General features: G+C 48.7%; 1 protein-coding gene across 1 annotated transcript in view; it reads left to right on the forward strand.

The window, feature by feature from the left end:
- The first annotated feature begins 2,239 nt into the window (after positions 1-2,239).
- The window catches only part of RSAD2 (radical S-adenosyl methionine domain containing 2), a 42,771-nt gene continuing 20,546 nt past the window's right edge, over positions 2,240-24,464 (forward strand). The window contains 2 exon segments of the mRNA XM_068165200.1: positions 2,240-2,546; positions 2,963-3,124. Of these exon segments, the coding sequence (XP_068021301.1) occupies positions 2,240-2,546; positions 2,963-3,124 (469 nt within the window).

Genomic DNA, 24,464 nt, shown 5'->3' on the forward strand with positions numbered 1-24,464 from the left:
GACGGGTCACCTGATCATAGAAGGAGATCAGGTTGGAAATCAGGTGTTTAGGAAGAACCTGGATGAGGCACTTGGTGCCATGGTCTAGTTGGTTAGTTAGGGTTGGGTGAGCAGTTGGACTTGATGATCTTGGAGGTCTCTTCCAACCTGGTTGATTCTGTGATTGTGTTTTTCTGAAGCAAGTTAACCCCTGTCAAGGAAGGCAAAAAACCCCGACCCTAATGTGGGCAATCCCATCATTAATTCATATATTCTGCAAGTTAACTATTTTCATCCATAACAGTGATAAGAAATTAAAGACCCCACAAGGATTTTCTTTTCATAGACTCACAGAAATGGTAGGGGGAGGAAGGTACCTCTGGAGGTCATCCAGTCTGACCTCCCTGCCTGAGAAGGATCACCCAGAGTAAGCCTCACAGGTGTGTTTGGAAAGCCCTGCAGAGAGGGAGGCTCCACAACTTACCTGGGCAGTCTGGTCCAGTGCTTGGCCACTCTCAAAGTGCAGATGTGGCACTTCAAGGCATGGTTAATGGCCATGGGGGTGCTGGGTAGAAGGTTGGACTTGATGAATGTAAAGATCTTTTCCAACCTTAATGATTCTGTGAAGACTTGTGGCTTGAGCTAATGTTTGTTCCTGTGTTCCAGTTTGTACCCATTGCCTCTTGTCCTGTCACAGATCACCAGTGAGAGGAGTCTGGCTGCATCCTCCTGACTCTCACCTTTTCCATGTTGATCAGCATTTTCATCACTCAGAAGTCATCAGGCTCCCTCACCTGGAGTGCTCTGCCTGGCAAACCCATTTAAACTTCCAAGAGCTCCTGGCTGTCTCCAAGAAGGCTGCAGCACAGCTACACAAGCTCAGCTTCCCCTCTGCTTCATCAATCACACTGGGGTTTGACAAGGAGAACTGAAGCCACTAAGCCCGTATAGATCAAAATCAGTCCTCAGGTGCTAGAGATGCTCAAACCAAGAGATGCTCACACCCAGAGATGCTCACACCTAGAGATGCTCAAACCCAGAGATGCTCACACCCAGAGATGTTCACACCCAGAGATGCTCACACCCAGAGATGTTCACACCCAGAGATGCTCAAACCCAGAGATGCTCACACCCAGAGATGTTCACACCCAGAGATGCTCACACCCAGAGATGTTCACACCCAGAGATGCTCAAACCCAGAGATGCTCACACCCAGAGATGCTCACATGTAGAGATAGAATAGAATAGAATAGAATAGAATAGAATAGAATAGAATAGAATAGAATAGAATAGAATAGACCAGACCAGACCAGACCAGACCAGGTTGGAAAAGAACTTTGAGATCATCAAGTCCAGTCTTTCACCCAACACCGTCTAATCAACTCAACCATGACACCAAGTGCCTCATCCAGGCTCTTCCTAAACACCTCCAGGGATGGTGACTCCACCACCTCCCTGGGCAGCGCATCCCAAGGGCCAATCTCTCTTGCTGGGAAGAAATGCTTCCTAACATCAAGCCTGAACCTCCCCTGGCACAGCTTGAGACTGTGTCTTCTTGTTCTGGTGCTGCTTGCCTGGGAGAAGAGACCAACCCCCACCTGGCTACAACCTCCCTTCAGGGAGTCATAGAGAGCAAGAAGGTCTCCCCTGAGCCTCCTCTTCTCCAGGCTAAGCAACCCCAGCTCCCTCAGCCTCTCCTCACAGGGCTGTGCTCCAGATCCCTCCCCAGCTTTCTTGCCCTTCTCTGGACACCTTCCAGCATCTCAACATCTTTCCTGAACTGAGGAGCCCAGAACTGGACACAGGACTCAAGGTGTGGCCTAACCAGTGCTGAGATGCTCACACCTGGACATGCTCACACCTAGAGATGCTCACACCCGGAGAGGTTCATACCTAAAGATGTCACAACCAGAGAAGTTAATACCTAGAGCTGCTCACACCTAGAGGGGCTCACACCAGTGACCCTCAACCCTGGGCAGCCAGTGGGTTTGGTGAAGACCCTGCAGTGCCAGGGATAGGTCCAGGTTGTGGAGCAGGAGAAAGAAAACAGGGAATCGAAGCCCGTGGCTCGGAGCCAAGTTTCTCTTCTGCAAGAAAGGAAAACGAAACTCAGCTCTTCCCTTCACCCCAGCGCGGCAGGAGTGGGAGGGGACGGGGCTGCCGCGCTCTTAAAAGCGGAGCTTGCGAGCCGAGCTGAGCCGAGTCCAACCAGGCTAAGTCAAGCCGAGCTGAGCCGAGCCGAGCCGATCCAAGTGGAGCGATGCCGCTGCGGGCGGTGCTGGCAGTGCTGTGCGAGTGGCTGGATGCGCTGAGCTGGAGTCTGCAGCCTCTCTTCCTGCCCCTGCTCGGTTGGAGCCGGAGCCCGACCCTCAGCACCGCCGCCCTCACAGCGGGCAGCCGGCGGGAGAAGGAGTGGGAAGCCGAGACCCCGATTCCCACCAGCGTTAATTATCACTTTACCCGGCAGTGCAACTACAAGTGCGGCTTCTGCTTCCACATGGCCAAGACCTCCTTCGTGCTGCCCTTGGAGGAGGCCAAGCGGGGGCTGAAGACGCTCAAGGAGGCAGGTGAGTGGGGGAGGAGGCCCCCGGTGGCCGGGGCCCCGTCGTGTCATGGCCTCACAGATACATTTGGGCTGGAAAAGACCTTTAAGCTCATCCACTTCAACCATTCTCTAACCCTACCAAGGCTGGGGCTAAACCATGGCCCTCAGCACCACATCTCTGCAGCTTTCAATCACCTCCAGGGATGAGGATGCAACCACCTCCCTGGGCAGCCTGTGCCAGGCTTGGAGAACCCTTTCAGTCAAGGAGTTTCTTCTCAGATCCAACCTACACTGCTCCTGGTGCAACCTGAGGCCATCTCCTCTGGTCCATGTAGCCATCCCAAGGGCTGTCCCCTCCATAGCACTGACAGCATGTGGAAGGAGCAGGCAGCAGGCAGGCAGAGAGGTTCATTACATCTTTCTTTGTCCCTTTTCTAGGCATGGAGAAAATCAATTTCTCAGGAGGAGAACCCTTTCTTCAGGACAGAGGAGAATTTGTGGGCAAACTGGTCCAGTTCTGCAAGCAGGAGTTGAAGCTACCAAGCATCAGCATCGTTAACAACAGCAGCTTGATCAGAGAGCAGTAGTTCAAGAAGTATGGTAAGGAGAAACCAGAGAGCACAGCAGCACTGGTGGGGTTTGGGAAGCCTCTCTGGGGCAGCCTCACTCAGACATGATGTTTGGTGCAAGCAGGAGAAGGTTCATTTGCACTAAACCAGGTGTGGTGAGGAGAAAGCAGAGTGCACAGCACCACTGGTGGTGTTGGGGAAGCCTCCCTGGGTTAAGGTGCAAGTGGGAGATAGTTTGGTAGTGGTTCATTTACACTAAACACAAACCAAGTTGGATGGATGAGGCCTTGAGCAACCTGGGCTGGTGGGAGGTGTCCCTGCTCATAGCAGTGGGGCTGGAACTGGATGACCTTTAAGGTCCCTTCCAACCCAACCCATTCTGTGAATCTATGAATAAATAAGGTGAGGAGAAACCAATGGGCACAGCAGCACTGGAGGGATTTGGGAGCCTCCTTGGGGCAGCCTCACCCAAGGATGGGTTGTGGTGCAAAGTGGGAGGTGTTTTGGTAGTGCTTCACTGACACTAAATGCAAACCAAATGGAAATCCCAAGGGCATGTGGTGAATCTTGTGTGGTGAGCACAGGCAGTGTGGCCTCTCTGGCATGAAAGGGTAATGAATGAAGTGACAGCTCAGACCACCTCTGTAAGGCTGGAGCCACAGACTGTGTGCTGTGATGCTGCTGCAGCTGCTGTGGCTTTTTGTGGATGCTGTGATGAATCCCTAGAACTGCATTTCCACAAACCCTGAGGAAGTGAAAGTGGGCAGAGTTCTGACAGCTTTCAATGTCTTTATTGATGATCTGGACAAGGGGATTGAGTCCATCATCAGTTAATTTGCAGATGACACCAAGCTGGGGGCAGGAGTTGATCTGTTGGTGGGTAGGAGAGCTCTGCAGAGGGACCTTGCCAGGCTGGACAGATGGGCAGAGTCCAAGGGCATGAGATTGAACACATCCAAGTGCCAGGTTCTACACATTGGCCACAACAAGGTCTACCTGGACTTCAGCAAGGCCTTTGACACCGTCCCCCACAGCAAACTGCTGACTAAGCTGTCAGCCCGTGGCTTGGAACGCAACACTCTGTGCTGTCTTTGAAAGGGAAAGAAAAAAATCATGAACAGTCCATTGCAGTAGGGACATAGGGAACAGTCCATTGCTGTAGGGACATAGGGAACAGTCCGTTGCCGTAAGGACATCAGGAACAGGTGCAGGTGAGATGATGCAGGAGCTCTCTGGGTTGGTGTGCAGTGGGTACGCTGGGTCCTGGATGCTAGGCTGGTATTAAGCTAGGATGGAAAAACTTAGAACAACTTATAACTATTCACATAATTACATTGATGAGTGTTGCCTCCTCTGAGTTCATCCCCTCTCAGCCAGAGTCACATTCTGCTGTGGGATACACTGAATGTCCCCAGTTTCTAACATAACCCAGTACGTGTGACCAGGACCCTCAGCCGAGACCACCCCTCGGGTTGGTTTGCCCCCACCAGCAGCAGGGAAAAACCCACACTGACTTCCCCAGCAGGTTCTTCTCAGCAATCACAGGAACACCATCTCCATCCACTGTTTGCAGCAGGTCGGACTGGGCAGGACCAGCTCGGTTCACAGATCCTCTGCTGTTCACTAACCAAGTGGCTTGAGCTAGGTGCTTTTCCCAGTTCCTGAAGGTTCCACCCCCCATGGCTTTTAGGGTGGTCTTTAGCAAGCCATTGTAGCGCTCGACCTTCTCTGCAGCTGGTGCATGGTATGGGATGTGGTAAATCCACTCAATCCCATGTTCCTTTGCCCAGTCCCTTATGAGATGGTTCCTGAAGTGGGTTCCATTGTCTGATTCAATCCTCCCAGGGGTGCCGTGTCTCCACAGGATATGTCTCTCTAGGCCCAGGATGGTGTTGCAAGCAGTGGCATGAGGTACTGGATAGGTCTCCGGCCACCCTGTACTTGCCTCCACCATGGTCAGTACGTACCGCTTGCCACTGTGAGACCGAGGAAGGGTGATGTAGTTGATCTGCCAGGCCTCTCCATATTTATATTTCGACCATCTCCCCCCATACCACAGAGGCTTCATGCGCTTGGCCTGCTTGATGGCAGCACAGATGTCACACTCATGGATGACCTGTGAGATGGCCTCCATAGAGATGTCCACGGATCTGTCCCGAGCCCACCGGTATGTGGCATCTTTCCCTTGGTGGCCAGAAGTGTCATGGGCCCAGCGAGCTAAGAACAGCTCACCCTTGTGTTCCCAGTCCAAGTCTATTTGGGAGATCTTAGCAGCCAGGTCTGCTTGGTGGTTGTGCTTGTGCTCCTCTGTGGCTCTGCTCTTGGGGATGTGTGCATCAATGTGCCGTACCTTGGTTGGCAGCCTGTCCAGGTGGGCAGCAATGTCTTGCCACAGGTCAGCGGCCCAAACAGGCTTCCCTTTTCTCTGCCACCCGTTCCTCCTCCATTCCTTCAGCCACCCCCACAAGGCGTTGGCTACCATTCAGGAGTCAGTGTAGAGGTACAGCACTGGCCAGTTCTCTCGTTCTGCTATATCCAGGGCCAGCTGGACAGCTTTTACCTCTGCGTACTGACTGGATTCACCTTCTCCATCCCTTGCTTCTGCCACTTGCCTTGTTGGGCTCCAGACAGCTGCCTCCCATCTCCGCTTGCTTCCTACAAGCCGGCAGGACCCATCTGTAAATAGAGCATAGCCCTTCTCATTGTCAGGGAGATCATTATATGGGGGAGCCTCCTCAGCACGGGTCACTGTGTGCTCTGGTGGCATTCCAAAGTCAGCACCCTCTGGCCAGTTGGTGATCACTTCCACTATGCCAGGGTGTTCGAAATTCCCCATCCGAGCTCGCTGAGTTATCAGGGCCATCCACTTACTCCAGGTAGCATCTGTGGCATGATGTGGGGTTGAGCCTCTCCCTTTGAACATCCAGGTCAGGACTGGAAGTCTCGGAGCTAGAAATAGAGGTGACTCAGTCCCAATTACCTCAGAGGCAGCCCGGACGCCCTCATAGGCAGCTAGGATTTCCTTCTCTGTCGCCGTGTAGTTGGCCTCGGAGCCTTTGTACCCCTTACTCCAGAAACCTAGGGGCCTGCCCCTGGTTTCACCAGGAGCCTTCTGCCACAAGCTCCATGTAGGACCATTCTCACCAGCCGCAGTGTACAGCACATTCTTGATCTCTGGCCCAGTTTGAACAGGTCCCAGAGCCATAGCATGGACCACCTCTCGTTTGATCTGGTCAAACGCCACCTGCTGCTCAGGTCCCCACACAAAATCATTTTTCTTCCTTGTTACATGGAAGAGAAGCTTCACAAGTTGACTGTACCCGGGAATGTGCATTTTCCAGAAGCCCACAAGCCCCAAAAACTACTGTGTCTCTTTCTTGTTCGTGGGCTGCACCATAGTGGCTACCCTGTTCACCACCTCCTGAGGGATGTGGTGACGGCCATCCTGCCATTGAACACCCAGGAACTGGATCTCCCTGGCAGGCCCTTTTACCTTGCTTCTCTTGATGGCAAAGCCAGCCTCCAGCAGGATGTCGACTCTCCTCTTACCTTTCTGGTAAACTTCCTCTGCTGTCTCACCCCATACGATGATGTCATCGATGAACTGCAGATGCTCAGGGGCTCCACCTTTCTCCAAGGCAGTCTGGATGACCTCATGGCAGAAGGTTGAGCTATGGACCCAGCCCTGAGGCAACCGATTCCATTGATACTGTACTCCCCTCCAGGTGAAAGCAAACTGTGGCCGGCATTCTTCTGCAATGGGAATGGAGAAAAAGGCATTAGCAATGTAAATTGTGGCATACTACTTGGCCGCCTTAAATTCCAGCTCGTACTGGAGCTCCAGCATGTCCGGCACGGCAGCGCTGCTCGGAGGAGTCACTTCATTCAGGCCACGGTAGTCCACGGTCAGTCTCCATTCCCCATTTGCCTTCCGCACTGGCCATATTGGGCTGTTGAAGGGAGAGTGAGCCTTGCTGATCACCTTCTGGCTCTCCAGTCATCAAATCAGTTGGTGTATGGGGTGCAGAGAGTCTCTGTTGGTCCTGTATTGCCTGCGATGGACTATGCGAGAGGCAATAGGTAACTTCAAATCCGGCACCTTATGGCTGCTCACTACGGAGGGGTCATCCGACAGCTCGGGCATGGTGGACAGCTCTTCTTTGCCTGCAGTCTCCACAGCTGCCACCCCAAACGCCCACTTGTGCCCCCTAGGGTCCTTGAAGCATCCCTCCCACAGAAAGTCAATGCCAAGAATGCAAGGTGCATCTGGACCAGTCACTATGTTGTGCTTTCCCCATTCATTCCCGGTCAGGCTTATCTCAGCTTGCAGTACAGTCAAGTCTTGTGAGCCTCCTGTGACTCCTTGAATGCTTATGGGCTCAGCCCCTTTGTACCCCGATGGTATCAGGGTGCATTGGGCCCCTGTGTCCACCAGAGCTCGGTACTTCAGGGCTTCTGAAGTGCCAGGCCATTTCACGTACACATCCCAGTATACTCTCTTGTCCCTGGCCTCCACCTGGCTGGAGGTAGGGCACCTCTAATGCTGGTGGCAATGTCCACACTTGTCACATGATCCTGTGTTACTAGGGGAAGGGTCTCTTGAGCGAGAGGGACCACTCCGGGAAACTGGGGCAGCCCTTCTCCTGGATGAGTTATCCCCGTGGTGCCCACCTTGCAGTTCCTGCACCCTGTTCCAGAGGGCAGAGGTGGGTTGGCCATGCCAGGTGTCCATGTCCTCTCCATGGTCACAGAGGAACCTCCACAGAGACCCCCTTGACATTCCCCGATTGGCTTGGGGTGATCTCCTAGGGGAAGGTCGTCTGTTCCTGAATGCTGAAACCTGGACCCATTCTGAAGGAGAAGGGGAAAAGGAGGCATCGCTCCCCTTTTTCAGTTCAGACATGGAGGTCTTGACCTCTTTGACAATGTCTTTATCCATAGTTTCTATGGCTGAGATCAGGGGTTTCTGATTTATGCTGTCCTCATATTCCCTTAAATCACTGGCAAACTCACAGTTTTAGGACTTCCATCCTGTCCAGTCAAGAGTATCCCTCCTAATGTGTGAGCATATTTCTGAGGAGCACTCTGGGTGAGTTTCTTTATGAAGGGCCGTCTCATGGGCACCTCATCTGGGTTCAAAGGGAGCTGGCCATCCCCATAAATTATTTCCATCACGGCTATCTGCTTCAGATACCGAATGCCCTGTTCCATAGTTGTCCATCTAACTGGGGCCCAGGGCAGGTCATCTCTTGAGCGGTACCGGCTCTTGATGGCATTGAGTATCCGGGCCCAGAGAGTGTATATTCCATCAAGTTTGGCTAACTCCTTGTCCAGACCAGCATCACAAGTCAGGGAACCTAGAAGCTTCGCCTCCCTCTTATCCAGGTCCACTGTGTCCACCCCCTCGTCCCAGCATCTCAGGGCCCAGTTTAGTATTGGCTCACCCTCTTTCCTTGCGTAATCCAGACGAGTTTGCCTTAGTCCCTTTCTGGGCAGCGATGTAACAGTTATTTCCTGGTCTGAATCATCTTCATTCACTGCTGGATTCTGTGAGGTGCTGGGGCCTGCTGAGGTTCCTTCCTCACCATCTGTGCTTAGTGATGATTTTTGATTTCTTTTCCTGCGTGTGGTGACCGGTGCTAGAGAGACTGCATTGGCAGGAGCATCAGGGGTCAACTGTGGGACTACTGGTGGTGGGGCAAACCCTTGTGCCTGGGGCTCAGGCTGAGATCCGGCATATTCATTACAACCCGACCCCTCCCTCTTTGTATTTACAGAGTGCTTACAATGCCCACAGCAGACAGGCCCCCAGTCATTAAAGAGCACAAAGGAGTGTGTTATCACCCTCCAAACAGCTCTTAATGGGTTAGCTCTTCCTCCACACAACACAGTCACAGTAAATGCCCCTATAAGGATTACATTTAAGCATATGGAGCATATTGCAATGTAAAGCAATTTTAGAATAAACCTTTAGAATAACCTTTAGAATAAACCAAACCAGGTTGGAAGAGACCTTCAAGATCATCGCGTCCAACCCATCAACCAATCCAACCCACCCAAACAGCTAACCCATGGCACCAAGTACCCCATCAAGTCTCCTCCTGAACACCTCCAATGACGGCGACTCCACCACCTCCCTGGGCAGCCCATCCCAATGGGCAATCACTCTTTCTGTATAGAACTTCTTCCTAACATCCAACCTGAACCTCCCCTGGCGCAGCCTGAGACTGTGTCCTCTTGTTCTGGTACTGGCTGCCTGGGAGAACAGACCATCATCCGCCTGACTACAACCTCCCTTCAGGTAGTTGTAGAGAGTGATAAGGTCACCCCTGAGTCTCCTCTTCTCCAGGCTGAGCAACCCCAGCTCCCTCAGCCTCTCCTCATAGGGCTTGTGTTCCAAACCCCTCACCAACTTTGTTGCTCTTCTCTGGACTCGTTCCAGCAAGTCAACATCCTTCCTAAACTGAGGGGCCCAGAACTGGACACAGTACTCGAGGTGTGGCCTAACCAGTGCAGTGTACAGGGACAGAATGACCTCCCTGCTCCTGCTGGCCACACTGTTCCTGATGCAGGCCAGGATGCCATTGTCCCTCTTGGCTGCCTGGGCACACTGCAGGCTCATGTTCAGCCTGCCATCGACCAGTACCCCCAGGTCCCTCTCTGCCTGGCTGCTCTCCAGCCACTCTGACCCCAGCCTGTAGCACTGCATGGGGTTGTTGTGGCCAATGTGCAGAACCCGGCACTTGGATGTGTTAAATCTCATGCCGTTGGACTCTGCCCATCTGTCCAGCCTGTCGAGGTCCCTCTGCAGAGTCTCTCTACCCTCCAGCAGATCAACTCTTGCGCCCAGCTTGGTGTCGTCAGCAAATTTACTGATGATGGACTCAATACCCTCATCCAGATCATCAATAAAGATGTTAAAGAGCACAGGGCCCAGCACTGATCCCTGGGGGACTCCACTACTGACTGGCCGCCAGCTGGATGTGGCACCATTCACCACCACTCTCTGGGCTCGGCCCTCCAGCCAGTTCCTAACCCATCGCACTGTGCTCCCGTCCAAGCCATGGGCTGACAGCTTGGCCAGCAGTTTGCTATGGGGGAAGGTGTCAAAGGCCTTGCTGAGGTCCAGGTAGACTACATCCACAGGCCTCCCCACATCCACCAGGCGCGTCACCTGCTCGTAGAAGGAGATCAGGTTGGTCAGGCAGGACCTGCCCTTCCTAAATCCATGCTGGCTAGGCCTGATCCCTTGGCCATCCTGTAAGTGCTGTGTTATTGCACTCAGGATGACCTGTTCCATGATCTTGCCTGGCACTGAGGTCAGGCTGACAGGCCTATAATTCCCTGGCTCATCCAACCAGCACTTCTTATGGATGGGCACAACGTTGGCCAGCTTCCAGTCCTCTGGGACCTCGCCAGTGAGCCAGGACTGCTGGAAAATTATGGAGAGTGGCTTGGCCAGCTCATCTGCCAGCTCTCTCAGCACCCTAGGATGAATCCCATCTGGTCCCATGGACTTGTGGGGATCCAAGCTGCTAAGGAGAGTTCCAACCACCTCCTCATGGAACATAGGGAAACTGTGCAGCTCCCTGGCTCCTTCTGCCAGCTCTGCAGGCCAGCTGTCTGGAAGACGTTCTGCCCTTCTAGTAAAAATTGAGGCAAAGAAGGTGTTAAGTATCTCTGCCTTTTCCTCATCCTTTGTTACAATGTTCCCCTCCGTGTCCACTAAGGAGTGGAGGTTGTCCTTTCCCTTCCTCTTACTATTAATGTATTTATAGAAGGACTTTTTGTTGTCCTTCACAGTAGAGTCCAGTTTAAGCTCCAAGTGTGCTTTTGCCTCCCTAATTTTCTTTCTACAAGACCTAGCAACATCCTTAAACGTTCCGTGGGTTGCCTCCCCTCTCTTCCAAAGGTGATACACCCTCTTTTTTTCCCTTAGTTCCATTAAAAGTTCATTAACCATCCAGGCTGGCCATCTGCCCCGGCGGCTCATCTTCCGGCACATTGGCACAGCCTGTCCCTGAGCCTTCAACAATTCTTCATTGAAGTAGGTCCAGCTCTCCTGGACCCCTTTGTTTTTAAGGGCTTTATCCCAAGGAACCCTCTGAATTAGTTCCTTGAGTAACCCGAAGTCTGCCCTCCGGAAGTCCAGAGTGGAGGTCTTCTTGCTGCCCCTCTTGGCTTGACCAAAAACTGAGAATTCAATTATCTCGTGGTCACTGGACCCCAAACACCCTCCAACCACCACATCACCCACCAGCCCTTCCCTGTTGGTGAAGAGGAGGTCAAGCATAGCCTTGCCCCTGGTAGGCTCTCGCAGCACCTGGGATAAGAAGCTGGCCTCCATGCATTCTAAGAACCTCCTAGACTGTCTCCTCTCTGCTGTGTTGAGATCCCAGCAGATGTCGGGCAGGTTGGAGTCACCCATGAGAACAAGGTCCGGAGATCTTGAGACAGCCCTAAGCTGCTGTGGTGGGGTGGAAGGGTAAGGCCAAGAAGCCTCCTCCCTTCCCCCTTGTAAGGTAAAAGGGAAAAAAAAATTGAAGGGAAAGGAAAAAAAAAAAAACTCACAAGCTGAATTAGCAAGGCAGTGGAGCTATATTTACAAAGCAATGTAGGATTTGCAGGGGAATATTTACAAATTTACAATATCTACAATATATACAAAGATATACAACAGAGTAACACAGAAATGAGAGTAACCCCCCTCGGCAGAGGGGGTTCCCCACCTCCGCTCTCCCCTCTCTCCCCCCCTTTCCCCCGAATGGGATAGAAAGAGAAAGAAAAGAGAGGAAAAAAAAATGTTAGAAGCAGTTCGTGTTAATTGGAAGGGAGTTAATACCGGTTTTCAAGGCCGAGGCCTTGGCAGAAAGCCGAGCAGAGAGAGAGAGCTGCTGCACCGTGGAGAGGCGGAAGCAAGACTAAAGATAGAAGTACCAGAGTGTCCAGTTCACTCCCAGTTCAGAAGGTGCTTCCTCCCACTTCACCAATGAAATAGTTTAGATTATTCTTTCCGTTTACCAACTTCCGTCCACCATTTTCCCTTTCTTAAGGGCACAGCCTCAAACGGTCACAGCTGCCTATAGAATGCTTCATCAACATCTTCCTCCTGGTTGGGTGGTCTATAACAGACTCCAACCAGGGTGTCTGCCCTGCTGGTCTTCCCTCTAATTCTTATCCACAAGCATTCAACCCGATCGTCCCTAATCTCCATCTCAATGGCATCTAGTGCCTTCCTGATGTACAGGGCCACCCCTTCTTCCTTGCCTGTCTCTCCTGAAGAGCTTGTAACCGTCAATTGCAGCGCTCCAGTCATGTGAGTCGTCCCACCACCTCTCTGTGATGGCAACTGCATCATAATTTTCCTGCTGCATCAAGGCTTCCAGCTCCTCCTGTTTGTTACCCATGCTTCGTGCATTAGTGTGCATGCACTTCAGCTGGGCTGCTGGTTTCACCTCCGACTCTAACTTGTCACCCCCATACTCTTGTCTGAGGGGACTAGTTTCAGCCCCTTCCCCCTTCGAAACTAGTTTAAAGCCCTGTCGATGAGACCTGCCAATTCCCTTCCCAGGATCTTTTTATGTTTGGGGGACAGTCCGTTCTCATATACAGTGATCTTTCCCCTTCTCTGGGACAGATGTACTCTATCTGTTGCCAGCTGGCCTGGTGCAGTAGAACGTTTCCCAATATCAAAAAAACCAAAATTCTTTTGGCTGCACCAGCCTCTAAGCCACTTGTTAACTATAGCTGCTGACCTGTTCTTTATGGTATTTCCTCCTGCAGTTAAGGGTATTGATGAAAAAATTATTTGTGCCCCTGACCCCTCAACCAGGTCTCCCAGGGCCCTGAAGTCATCTTTGATAGCCCTGGGAGTTCTGGTTGCAACATCATCATTCCCTAACTGCATAACTGGTAAATGGTAGTAGTCAGAGGGCTGCACCAGTCTAGGCAGCCTACTGGTAACATCATTAACTTGGGCTCCTGGCAGACAACAGAGTTCCCTATGAGATGGGTCAGGCCAACATATAGGGCCCTCCATTCCCCTCAGAAGGGAATCACCAATAACAATTACCCTCCTCTTTTTTTTGAGGGAGCAGGTCCTGATGCCAGGGGAAGGCTGCTTAACCTTAGGCTGCTTTGCCTTAGGCTGTTTAACCTTAGGCTGCTTAGCCTTAGGGAGAACCCCAGATGGTGTGTCCTCCGGCATCAGGACCACCTCACCCTCAATCTCCAGTGCTCCATATCTGTTTTCCAAGAGCAGCGGGGAAGGTGAGGGGAGGCAAGGAGGTTTAACTTTGTGTCTTTTGAGAGTAACCTGTGTCCATTCCCCTCTGCTTTTTGAATAACCAGCCTCTGCTGGGGGAGCCTGCAGAGCCTGCTTACTCCGATTCAACTCTTTCCTCTTCTGATTCACCTCTTTCCTCCTTTGGTCCATCTCCTTCCTCCTCTGGTTCATCTCTTTCCTACATTTCCTTACATTTCTAAGGCTGGCAAACTTATCCTTCAGTCTGGCCACCATATCAAGCAGATAGTCAACCTGCTCACACCTTATACAAGAGTTGCCCCCACTACCCTGCATCTCAAGTGCCAGGCTCCAGCATTCTCTACAGCCAGATACCTGGACAGCTACATGCTTCTGTTCTACCTCGGTCTAGGTCGACACTGATTTTTTTAGGGAGATTTTGCTGAGAGTTACAACCATGGCTGTCCCTGGCCACCCCACCTACTGCCAATTAAAAAAAAAAAAAAAACCAAAAAACAAAGGGGCGGCGCGTGAGAGTACAAGAGAATACGGGCTGCCCAACGAAGAGAGCCCGCACGAGCCGCAGCTGTGCCTTTTAAATTCAGCCGCTCCCGCCGCTGGGATCAGGAGTCTGACCACGTGAAAGGGCGGCTGCTGCTTCCTCATGGCAAAACTTGGCAGCGATGGCGATTCCCGCAGCCCGAAAAGGAGAGCAGCAGCTGGTCCCCGGCGGTTGCTGGTCTTGGTGCTGTCCTGAGCGAGTTGCCCGACGCATCCATCACAGGCACTTTTATCTACACCATTGGTTTCATAACTTGCTTCAGGAAAGTTTCCTATGTTACAAAAGTTACTACTGACAGTGAAATTCAATGAATTCAAGAGATACATGCCTAACTTAATTGGTAAATATTTATCCAGTTGATCAGCATCTCTATCATTAACCACACCACATGGTAAGTTATTAATTTGTAAATGTGGGTCCAAAAGATCCAGCCAAACACCCATGCAAAGGATTGGACTATCAGGTTCTTTAAAATTGCCATTTCTACTTCCAGTTCCTTTTTCAGAGAATGTATTGCTTTCCCAATACAAGATTAATTTCCGAGCCCCATGTTGGAGGCGCCAAAAATTGTAGCGGTTTGAGCCTTAACTGGGAGTTAAAAGTTCAAATCGGGAAAAGGCTGATAATTTTTTCCCCACTCCCCCCCTCCTCCCTCCAAACAGGGAGAGGGAAAAAAAAAAAGGTAAGGAGCAAATCCACTAAACAACAATCTGGAGTCATCTTGGAAGTAGAGAGGCGAAGAATTTTTCTTTAAATTATATATATGACAATAACAGAAATAAAAGTTCACAAGGGCAATGAACAAGAATGGATGGCAGTGGGACAGAAAAGAATAATACAAAACCAGTCTTTCTCTGAGGAGGTGCGGAGGCAGCAGGGAAAAGGATCAGGTCTGGCCACATGGCTGAGGAGCAGGAGGGCAGCTGCAGTAGCTCTCATCCAGCAGAGGCAGGAGCCAAAAAGGTGATCCAACAGCTATGATGTCCTGCTTTTTATACCCTAGCTGGGCAGGGAGGGGGGAGTGGAACAGACTCAGCTTTCCCAGGGGAAACGCCCTGCAGGGAGGGTAAAGTACCTTCAAGCCCTCCACCCTGCTTTGTTCTTTTGTTTTCAGAAAAAGGCGTTAACCCACCACAGCAGGCCAAGGGCATCCTGGCCTGCATCAGGAACAGTGTGGCCAGCAGGAGCAGGGAAGTCATTCTGCCCTGTGCTCAGCACTGGTTAGGCCACACCTTAAGTCCTGTGTCCAATTCTGGGCTCCTGAGTTTAAGAAAGATGTTGATCTGCTAGAAGGTGTCCAGAGAAGGGCAACAAAGCTGGGGAGGGGTCTGGAGCACAGCCCTGTCAGGAGAGGCTGAGGGGGCAGGGGTTGCTTAGCCTGGTGTGACTGTTTGAGGCTGTGCCTTTAAGAAAAGGACAGTACTGGGGTACTGTGGCTGAATGTTTTGCAAACAAAAGACAGGTCTAAACGAATTTCATTGGTAGATTGGTAGAATGCAACCTTATAGTTTTGAGTGCGACTGGGACTTTCCTCAGTTCACTCTCCCCTCCTCCTTTCCAGCTCATCCGTTTCTAGGCTCTCTGCCAGACTGACCTTGGACAGATAAGCGTGCAGCCTACTAACACTTTGCTTTAATTTATAACTGCTTTAATTAACAACTGCTCTTTTTCTCTCTTTCTAACCCTTTTTGGGGAAAAAGGGGAGAGAAGGGGGTACGGGGGGGAACCCTCCTCCAGAAGGGGGGGGGGGGGAATTTCGTTCCTGTATTATTGTTCTTTTTACTTTGCTGTATATTTCTGTGTATATATTGTAAATACTGTAAATTGTGTATATACCCTGCATTCCCTAAAAAATTGCTTGTAAATATAGCATTTCCCTTTGCTCCTCCGGCGGGCTAGCTGTGGTTATTTTCTTTTTTTCTTCTCTTTGTGGGGGGAGAAGGCTGAGACTTTCTCTGTAATCCTCCACATATTTTTGGCACCCAACATGGGGCTTGAGGATAATTAGCTTGATTTATTGCTTGCTCGAGCCAGACTAGCAAACATGAAGGTGCTTTGTATTTTTAAGCAATTGCAATTCTCAGTGTGTTCGGTTCTGATCTACAAGTATTGTCTGGGCCTCCTTATCGATCATCTGGGTAAATATTTGATGCACAAAATTTATTTGTGGTTTATGTACAAAATGTGGCTTCTGTGTGGTCGCTGCCTGGATATTTTCTGGCCTGTGAGATACAGGAATGTGACCTCTAGCACTCTCCCAATTGAGATAAAGGAGTTTAAGATCCCAGTAGGAGAAAGGGTGATTTTAAGTGATGGCTGGGATCCAAAGGTGATTTATTTGATGTGTTTGAATCTGCTGCTGATGATAGTCATTGCATATTTGCTATTTTCCTTGCATCGGGAGAGAAAGATGTCCAGAGCATGTTTTATTATTAAGCATAGATCAAAGAAGAAGCGGCGTTCCTCTGGGTCGGCACCAGAGACGTCTAGTGATGAGGAGAATGGAGAATCTGTGTCAGTTAAAGAGAAAGTTAAAAGTCTATTGGAAAAGCTGCTTTGAACGGCTTTGTTGCTGATTCTGGCAAGCTGCCAGGGGTGGAGGCAACTGCCAACATGGCTGCTCCTCCTCCTTCTTCTCCTTCCTCTTCTTCGGCCATTAATGGGGAAAGGTCATTTCCACGTTTGTGCACGGCGGGACTGGAAGCCACTCCCGCAGCAGCTGATCTGTCTCAGAACCTGTCAGCTTCTGTCAAGGTGGCTGTAAATTCAAACACAGCTCCAATTAAGCAAGTAGCAATTTTAAAGACTAGAAGTAGAAAGACCAAAGATGATCCAGTGTTGCAAGAAGGGGCTGCTATACGATCAATGTGATCAGCGGAATCCAACTTTATTGAGCATCAGACACATCTTATATACAGTTTACTATAATTATGCCTACTTGGTAACATACTATTGGCTACAGATTACATGTCAACCCCACCTCTTGCGGTTTTAGCATCCTACTTCAGCAAGCCACACACATCTTGTTTGGATAAGCCCCCTACTTGTTTTACAACCCTCACGATTACACGACTACAGTGCCCTTGTGACACTTCGTGATAATTCAGCTACATCCATCATGTTCTGTGGCATTCCTTATCTTGGCAGGGCACCAGGCAGTCCTGCAGGTATCCCTTATCTTATCAGAAGGCCAGATGGTCCTGTAGGCCTTTTTCCTTTTCCCATTCTACTACAATCCAGGAGCTAATGGAGGAGAAGAGCAGGAGACTGATCCTGGTGAGGGACCCTCTACTAGAAAAGATCCTGCTGAGGAGGAAGAGAAGGTTTGTTTTAAAGATTTAGCTGAGTTAGTGAGATCAAAACAGGATACAGATGCAGCTAGGACAGGAGCTAGCAGTGCTGGTTCTCAGCTTAAAGAGATCCTTAGGAGAGTGACAGCAGGATTATGGGGACAACGTGTTCAGGAAGATGTGATGGATGGAGATGAAGATGACCTTTCGGGGTGTCATTTGCCTCATGAAGAGCTGAGAAATGTCTGTAAAGATTACACCAGAGCAGATAAGGAGCCAATTCTAACTTGGCTTAGTAGATGTTATGATACAGGTGCTCCAACTCTAATAGTTGGAGACAAGTCAGCAGCTCAGTTAGGAACTCTCTCGAAGGATAATGGAATAGATAGACATCTAGGCAAGGTTCTCGGTAAGGTTAATCTGTGGGTACGCCTTTTAATGGCGGTTGCCCTGAGATACCCTTCCCGAGATGATCTTCCATGGAATCCTAAACCCTGGACTACCATAGACGAGGGAATTAAGCACCTGAGAGACTATGCTGTTAGAGAGATACTCTATGGTGAACATGAAACTCTGAATCCTGATGACATTCCTGTAGGAACAGGTCTTGCTAAAAAGCTCATCAAGCTGGCTCCTTCTAATTATGCAAACATTCTGGCGAGAAGAATTGTGTCAAGAAATTATGGTGGAGCTCCTCCTACGGTTGGCCAATTCACTGATCAAATGAGACAATTGGAGGATAGCATGACACGTGTTTCTTTGGTTTCAGCCATTGAAACACTGCCTGGAAAAATTGAGAATTGCATGAAAGAGACGAAAGATTCCATATCCCAATTGGCACAAAGAGAAAATTCTAATTCTTCCTCCAGGTGGATACAAGTTTCATCTGTGAGGAATAGACGTCCTCCAAGGAGGTCATTCCAAAACAGATCAAACCAAAACAGACCACCAAGGCAGTCACGTAGGACTATTTGGATAACTCTGCGTGATCAGTTTGGTGAGAACATGAACCACTGGGATGGCCAACCAACTTCTAATCTTTTCAGGAGACTGAGGGAACTGCAAAGTGGCAGAACCCGAGGTAGCAATACCAGAAGGGTAGCTGTTACTTCCACAGTTCCCCAGAACAACTCTGGTGGCTCCAACAGCGGCTCCAGTTCTAACACTGCACACTGTGCTCAATGCACATGTGGGCATATTCCCCATAACTAGGGGTGCTCTGGCTCCAGCCAGGGGGAGGAAAGGCATAATAGAGATAACAGAATCTATTGCGATGTGTACATCCGGTGGCCTGGCACTTCACAATTTCGGAAGTACAGGGCCTTGGTTGACACAGGAGCTCAGTGCATCATAATGCCATCAAATTATCAGGGATCAGAGTCTATAACTATTCTGGGAGTCACTGGTGGATCTCAGGAGTTAAGTAAGGTAGAGGTTAATATAAGTTTAACTGGTAAACAATGGAGGAAGCATACAGTTGTGACCGGACCTGATGCACCTTGTATTTTGGGAATTGATTTTCTGAGAGAAGGGCGTTTCAAAGACCCTAGAGGTTACAAATGGGCTTTTGGAGTAGCTTCTGTAGAAATTGATGGAAAAAAACTGAAGCTGTCTGTTAGACCTGAGCTTTCTGATGAATCTGCAGTTGTGGGACAACACAATATACAGGACATTAAATTGCCGGTTGCTTCTCACACTGTGCATCACAGACAATACAGAACCAACCGTGACTCTTTGTTGCCCATTCAGAATCTGATTCGTCAGTTGGAGAGTCAGAAAGTCGTCAGCAAAACTCATTCCCCTTTCAACAGTCCAGTGTGGCCTGTGCGAAAGCAGAATGGAGGTGGAGGTGATCTCAAGTTGGCCTGAAGGTACCAACTGTGCTAAACCTCCAGAGGAGAGAGTAACTCGTGCGGTTTGTTGAAGACCACTCTTAAAGCCATGGGGGGTGGATCTTTGAAAAATTGGGAAAAACATTTAGCACAAGCAACATGGCTGGTAAATTGTAGACGTTCAGTGAACCGAGCTGGACCTGCACATTCAGATCTGCTACAGAAAGTAGAAGGTGATAGAGTTCCTGTTGTTAGAGAAAAGAACCTGTTAGTGTTGTGGGTTTGAGAGGAAGGCCCAGCCTTCTTCCCCCCACAAAGAGAGAAAAAAAAAAATTGACCACAGCTAGCCACAGCCGGAGGAGCAAAGGAATGCTGTATTTAGAAGCAGCATTAGAGAATGCTGGGTATATATACACAATTTAGAGTATTTGCAATATATACACAGAAATATACAGCAAAGTAATACAGGAACGAAATTCCCCTCTCCCTGCTGGAGGAGGGTTCCCTCCCATACCCCCTTCTATCCCCTTTTTCCCCAGAGAGGGTTAGAAAGAGAGGAAAGGAGCAGTTGTTAATTAAAAGCAGTTATAAATTAGAGCAAAATGTTGGTAGGTTTGCAGGCCTCACGCTTATCAGTCCAAGGTCAGTCTGGTAGAGAGCCTAGAAGCGGACAAGCTGCGAAAAGGGAGGAGGGAAAGTGAACTGAGGAAAGTCTCAGCTGTACTCAAAACTTAAAGTTGCATTCTACCAATCCACCAATGAAATCCGTTTAGACCTGTCCTATGTTTACAAAACATTCAGCCATAGTGCTGTCCCTTTCTTAAAGGCACAGCCTCAAACGATCACAGTTAGGTAAAACTTTTTGGGTATTTTTGCCCTCAGGAGAGGCTAAACCTGTCCGAGGGGTGGTTTCAGCTGAAGGTCCGGGTCACACTTATTGGGTAATGCAAGAGAATGGTGAAATTCAGTGTATTCCACAAAGAAATTTAACTTTAGCTGAAAGAGTTTCTGTGACCATTTGAGGCTGTGCCTTTAAGAAAGGGACACTATGGCTGAATGTTTGATCTCACTAATTCAGCTAGATCTTTAAAACAAACCTTCTCTTCCTCCTCAGCAGGATCTTTACTAGTAGAGGGCCCCTCACCAGGATCAATCTCCTGCTCTTCTCCTCCATTAGCTCCTGGATCATCTTTGGTCTTTCCACTTCTAGTCTTTAAAACTGCTTCTTGCTTAACTGGAGCTGTATCAATTTTTCTTTCCTCTCTTTGTGGGGGGAAGAAGGCTGGACCTTCCTCTCAAACCTACAACAGTTTAATTTCAAACTGTTGTGCATCTACATCGCGTCCAAAGGAAGAATCTGCGAGGAATCTATGGTGCACGAACCCTGAGGACCCTTAGAGTCCTGAGTCAACTAAGAGACCCTGAGAATCCCGGTTTCCCTTTTCTTCGCTTCGTCTGCGAAGAGATAAACTGTTTTCCATTTTTCTCATTTCCTGATTTTCTTGGACTTTTGGATCATCTACATCTCAGTATAGCCGGAATGAACTATGAACTTTACTTACGAACTGTAAATATTGTCTTGGATTGGACGGACAGTATGAACAGCCAATGAAATTGTTTAGAAGGGGTGGACTGTGACCGTTTGAGGCTGTGCCTTTAAGAAAAGGACAGTACTAGGGCACTGTGGCTGAATGTTTTGTAAACAAAAGACAGGTCTAAACGAATTTCATTGGTAGATTGGTAGAATGCAACCTTATAGTTTTGAGTGCGACTGGGACTTTCCTCAGTTCACTCTCCCCTCCTCCTTTCCAGCTCGTCCGCTTCTAGGCTCTCTGCCAGACTGACCTTGGACAGATAAGCGTGCAGCCTACTAACACTTTGCTTTAATTTATAACTGCTTTAATTAACAACTGCTCTTTTTCTCTCTTTCTAACCCTTTTTGGGGAAAAAGGGGAGAGAAGGGGGTACGGGGGGGGGAATTTCGTTCCTGTATTATTGTTCTTTTTACTTTGCTGTATATTTCTGTGTATATATTGTAAATACTGTAAATTGTGTATATACCCTGCATTCCCTAAAAAATTGCTTGTAAATGTTATAGATGACTCCAGGTAAAAGTTTTTGGTAACAGATTTATTGGCACTAAAAGATCATAAAAAGGCAATAAAAGCAATAAAAGCAAGCAAAGCAACCGGTTGGGCATGTGAGGGTACAAAACTTCACCCAAAAAGCAACCTTACAATAGTTTTCTTCATCTTATATAGTTACATCATCTACATAAGCAAACTTATGCTAAATAGAAGGCAGGCATATGATAATTAGTCTTAGAATAGATGGTCAAATCCCTTCTCCCTACATTCAGTGTGGTAAGGGTCAAAGCATCCACTTTCACGCATGCCCAATTGTGCAGGCTTCTTATCTGAAGAAAACAAATTCCTAGTTCTGAATGTTTATCTTTAAGACAGCTCCTTCTCAGCCGTGATGTCTCCAATTAACCAGACAGTATCCTTGCAAGTCTGCAAGATAGGTTTCTTTCCCTTTACCCTCTAAACAGGCCTCACAAGATCCTAACCCTTAATCCCACTGCACTCTAAGTCTTATAATTTTAACACAAATCACCAGTATATTCATAACAATCCCCCATTTTCTTTTTGTCACCATTGATTTGTGGTAAAATCTCCAGATATTTCAGAACCTTCTTAATTGGATCATAATTAAGTTCCTCTATTTTGATCACCTTCAGATCATAACCATTTGCTTGTAACTTATTGGCATAAACAATTTTACCTAAAGGTCTTACCATTTTAAAACAACAATTACAATGAATTACACAGAGCAGTATTACAATTATTCCAACAGGTATTACAAACAATTTTTTAAAGCAACTTATATTCGATAAGCAAGAAGTTAACTTATCCCATATTTCTTTAAATCCAGAAGTATCATCCAAAGAAATCTGATGTAATATTTGATTGTGATGGACAATCACTTAACAAAACTACAGATTAACATAACTACAACAGCTTACATTTATGTCTACACATACAACATGTAAGAAATCCAAAGCTAACCTGTTTTGAGAGACTATTGACTTCAAGCTTTTGAGCTTTTATTGCATCTATGCTTGCATTCATCATAATTTCAGCTGTAGCAGAAAAATTTACTATCGCTTTTTCAAGTTCACTAACCCCAAGCCAAGGTAGAAACCTCCTAGCAAAACTATGAAACTTGTTATGCCTGGTTGGTAGTGGATTTGCTCCCCTCTTGGTTCTTCTTGCAAAGCTCCTGAGTAATTCCCGTGGATGATTTACTATAAAGATATGAGGATAGGCCAGTCCTATAGCACATCTTCCTTACCAGCCTAAGGGTAATACCTTATAAGCATTTTTACCACATATCCAATACCATCCTGACCCAATAGGTATCAGCCATCCTTTAGGTATGTGTCCTTTCTTTCTGGTCTGATCATGGCTCCCCATATTTCCTTCTTCCTAACGAATAAATTGTGAACACTTTGATTACTGTCCTATAAAAATTACATTCCCACATCCAGGGTCAGTCCTATTTCCCCTTTATTCCTGCCTATAGTTGTCTCCCAACATCGCTGGATACAAGGTACAGGCATATCTACAGCCAAGGGTTCTTCAAATTGTAATCTCCCCCTTAACTGAAATTGTGGAATCTTGGTACAATCCTCAAGTTGCTGGGCTTTTGGAATGCTTTTTGTATTTCTGTTACATCAGGAAAGACTGTCTCTATCAAAGGAAACCTGTGTGCTGAATTCTCAGGTAGCTGGGAACATATCCAACAATAAAATGACACTACTGCCTGTCTGCTGTAGTCATGAACCCACGACCCTGAGATTAAGAGTCTCATGCTCCACTGATTGAGCTGAGTGTGCTCCCTTTCAACAAGTGCAGATAAGTGTTCTGTTCTCATACCTTTACTTCAGATGATGTTATAATCTTAGCTCCATAATGGCCTTTCAACCTAGCTGTCATTACTAATATTAGAAGAGAATTTATCCACATGTGGGAACATGGTCTTTGATTTTGATTGGACTCTTTATACAAAGACAGGGTTAGGATCAAGATTAGGCTCCACCAGTATATGTTAACCCTGCCTCCTTAGCCTACTGAGTGCAACCAGCAGCCAGGTGTCATGTCTTCTTGGCAGCAGTTACATTCTTCAGGAGCCCCACAGATTCCTTAACCCACTTTAAGATTTCATTCAGAGTCTCTTCTCTACTTCCTCAGTTGGCTTGTTTACCATTTCCCATTGTGCTTTTGTTATTTCAATTCCTCTTCCCTCAAAATCCTCTACAATAATTTTTCTTATGTCTTCCTTACTTTTTTTCCTTCTACTAACCCTTTCAATTTCAAAAACCTGATCTCCTTCTATGATCAGGTGACTGCCTGGTGGATGTGGGGAAGCCTGTGGATGTAGTCTACCTGGACCTCAGCAAGGCTTTTGACACCGTCCCCCACAGCAAACTACTGGCCAAGCTGTCAGCCCCTGGCTTGGACAGCAGCATGCTGAGCTGAGTTAGGAACTGGCTGGAGGCAGAGCCCAGAGAGTGGTGGTGAATGGTGTCACATCCAGCTGGTGGCCAGTCACTAGTGGTGTGCCCCAAGGATCAGTGCTGGGCCCCATGCTCTTTAACATCTTTATTTATGATCTGGATGAGGGCATTGAGTCCATCATCAGTAAATTTGCAAATGACACCAAGCTGGGGCAGGAGTTGATCTGCTGGAGGGTAGAGAGGCTTTGCAGAGGGACCTGGACAGATGGGCAGAATCCAACGGCATGAGATTGAACACATCCAAGTGCTGGGTTTTGCACATTGGTCACAGTAACCCCATGCAGTGCTACAGGCTGGGGTCAGAGTGGCTGGAGAGTGGCCAGGCAGAGAGGGACCTGGGGGTGCTGGTTGATGGTAGGCTGAACATGAGCCTGTAGTGTGCCTAGGCAGCCAAGAGGGCCAATGGCATCCTGGCCTGCATCAGGAACAGTGTGGCCAGCAGGAGCAGGGAGGTCATTCTGCCCCTGTACGCTGCACTGGTTGGGCCACACCTCGAGTACTGTGTCCAGTTCTGGGCCCCTCAGTTTAGGAAGGATGTTGACTTGCTGGAACGAGTCCAGAGAAGGGCAATGAAGTTGATGAGGGGTTTGGAACACAAGCCCTGTGAGGAGAGGCTGAGGGAGCTGGGGTTGCTTAGCCTGGAGAAGGGGAGACTCAGGGAAGACCTCCTTACTCTCTACAACTACCTGAAGGAAGGTTGTAGACAGGCGGAGTTTGGTCTCTTCACCCAGGCAGCCAGTACCAGAACAAGAGGACACAGTCCCAGGCTGCACCAGGGGAGGTTCAGGCTGGATGCCAGGAAGAAGTTCTACACAGAGAGAGTGATTGCCCACTGGAATGGGCCGCCCGGGGAGGTGCTGGAGTC

The sequence above is a fragment of the Melanerpes formicivorus genome, unplaced genomic scaffold (genome assembly GCF_026170545.1).
Source record: "Melanerpes formicivorus ecotype bairdi unplaced genomic scaffold, bMelFor1.0.p_v2 SCAF_86, whole genome shotgun sequence".
NCBI classification, from domain to species: domain Eukaryota; kingdom Metazoa; phylum Chordata; class Aves; order Piciformes; family Picidae; genus Melanerpes; species Melanerpes formicivorus.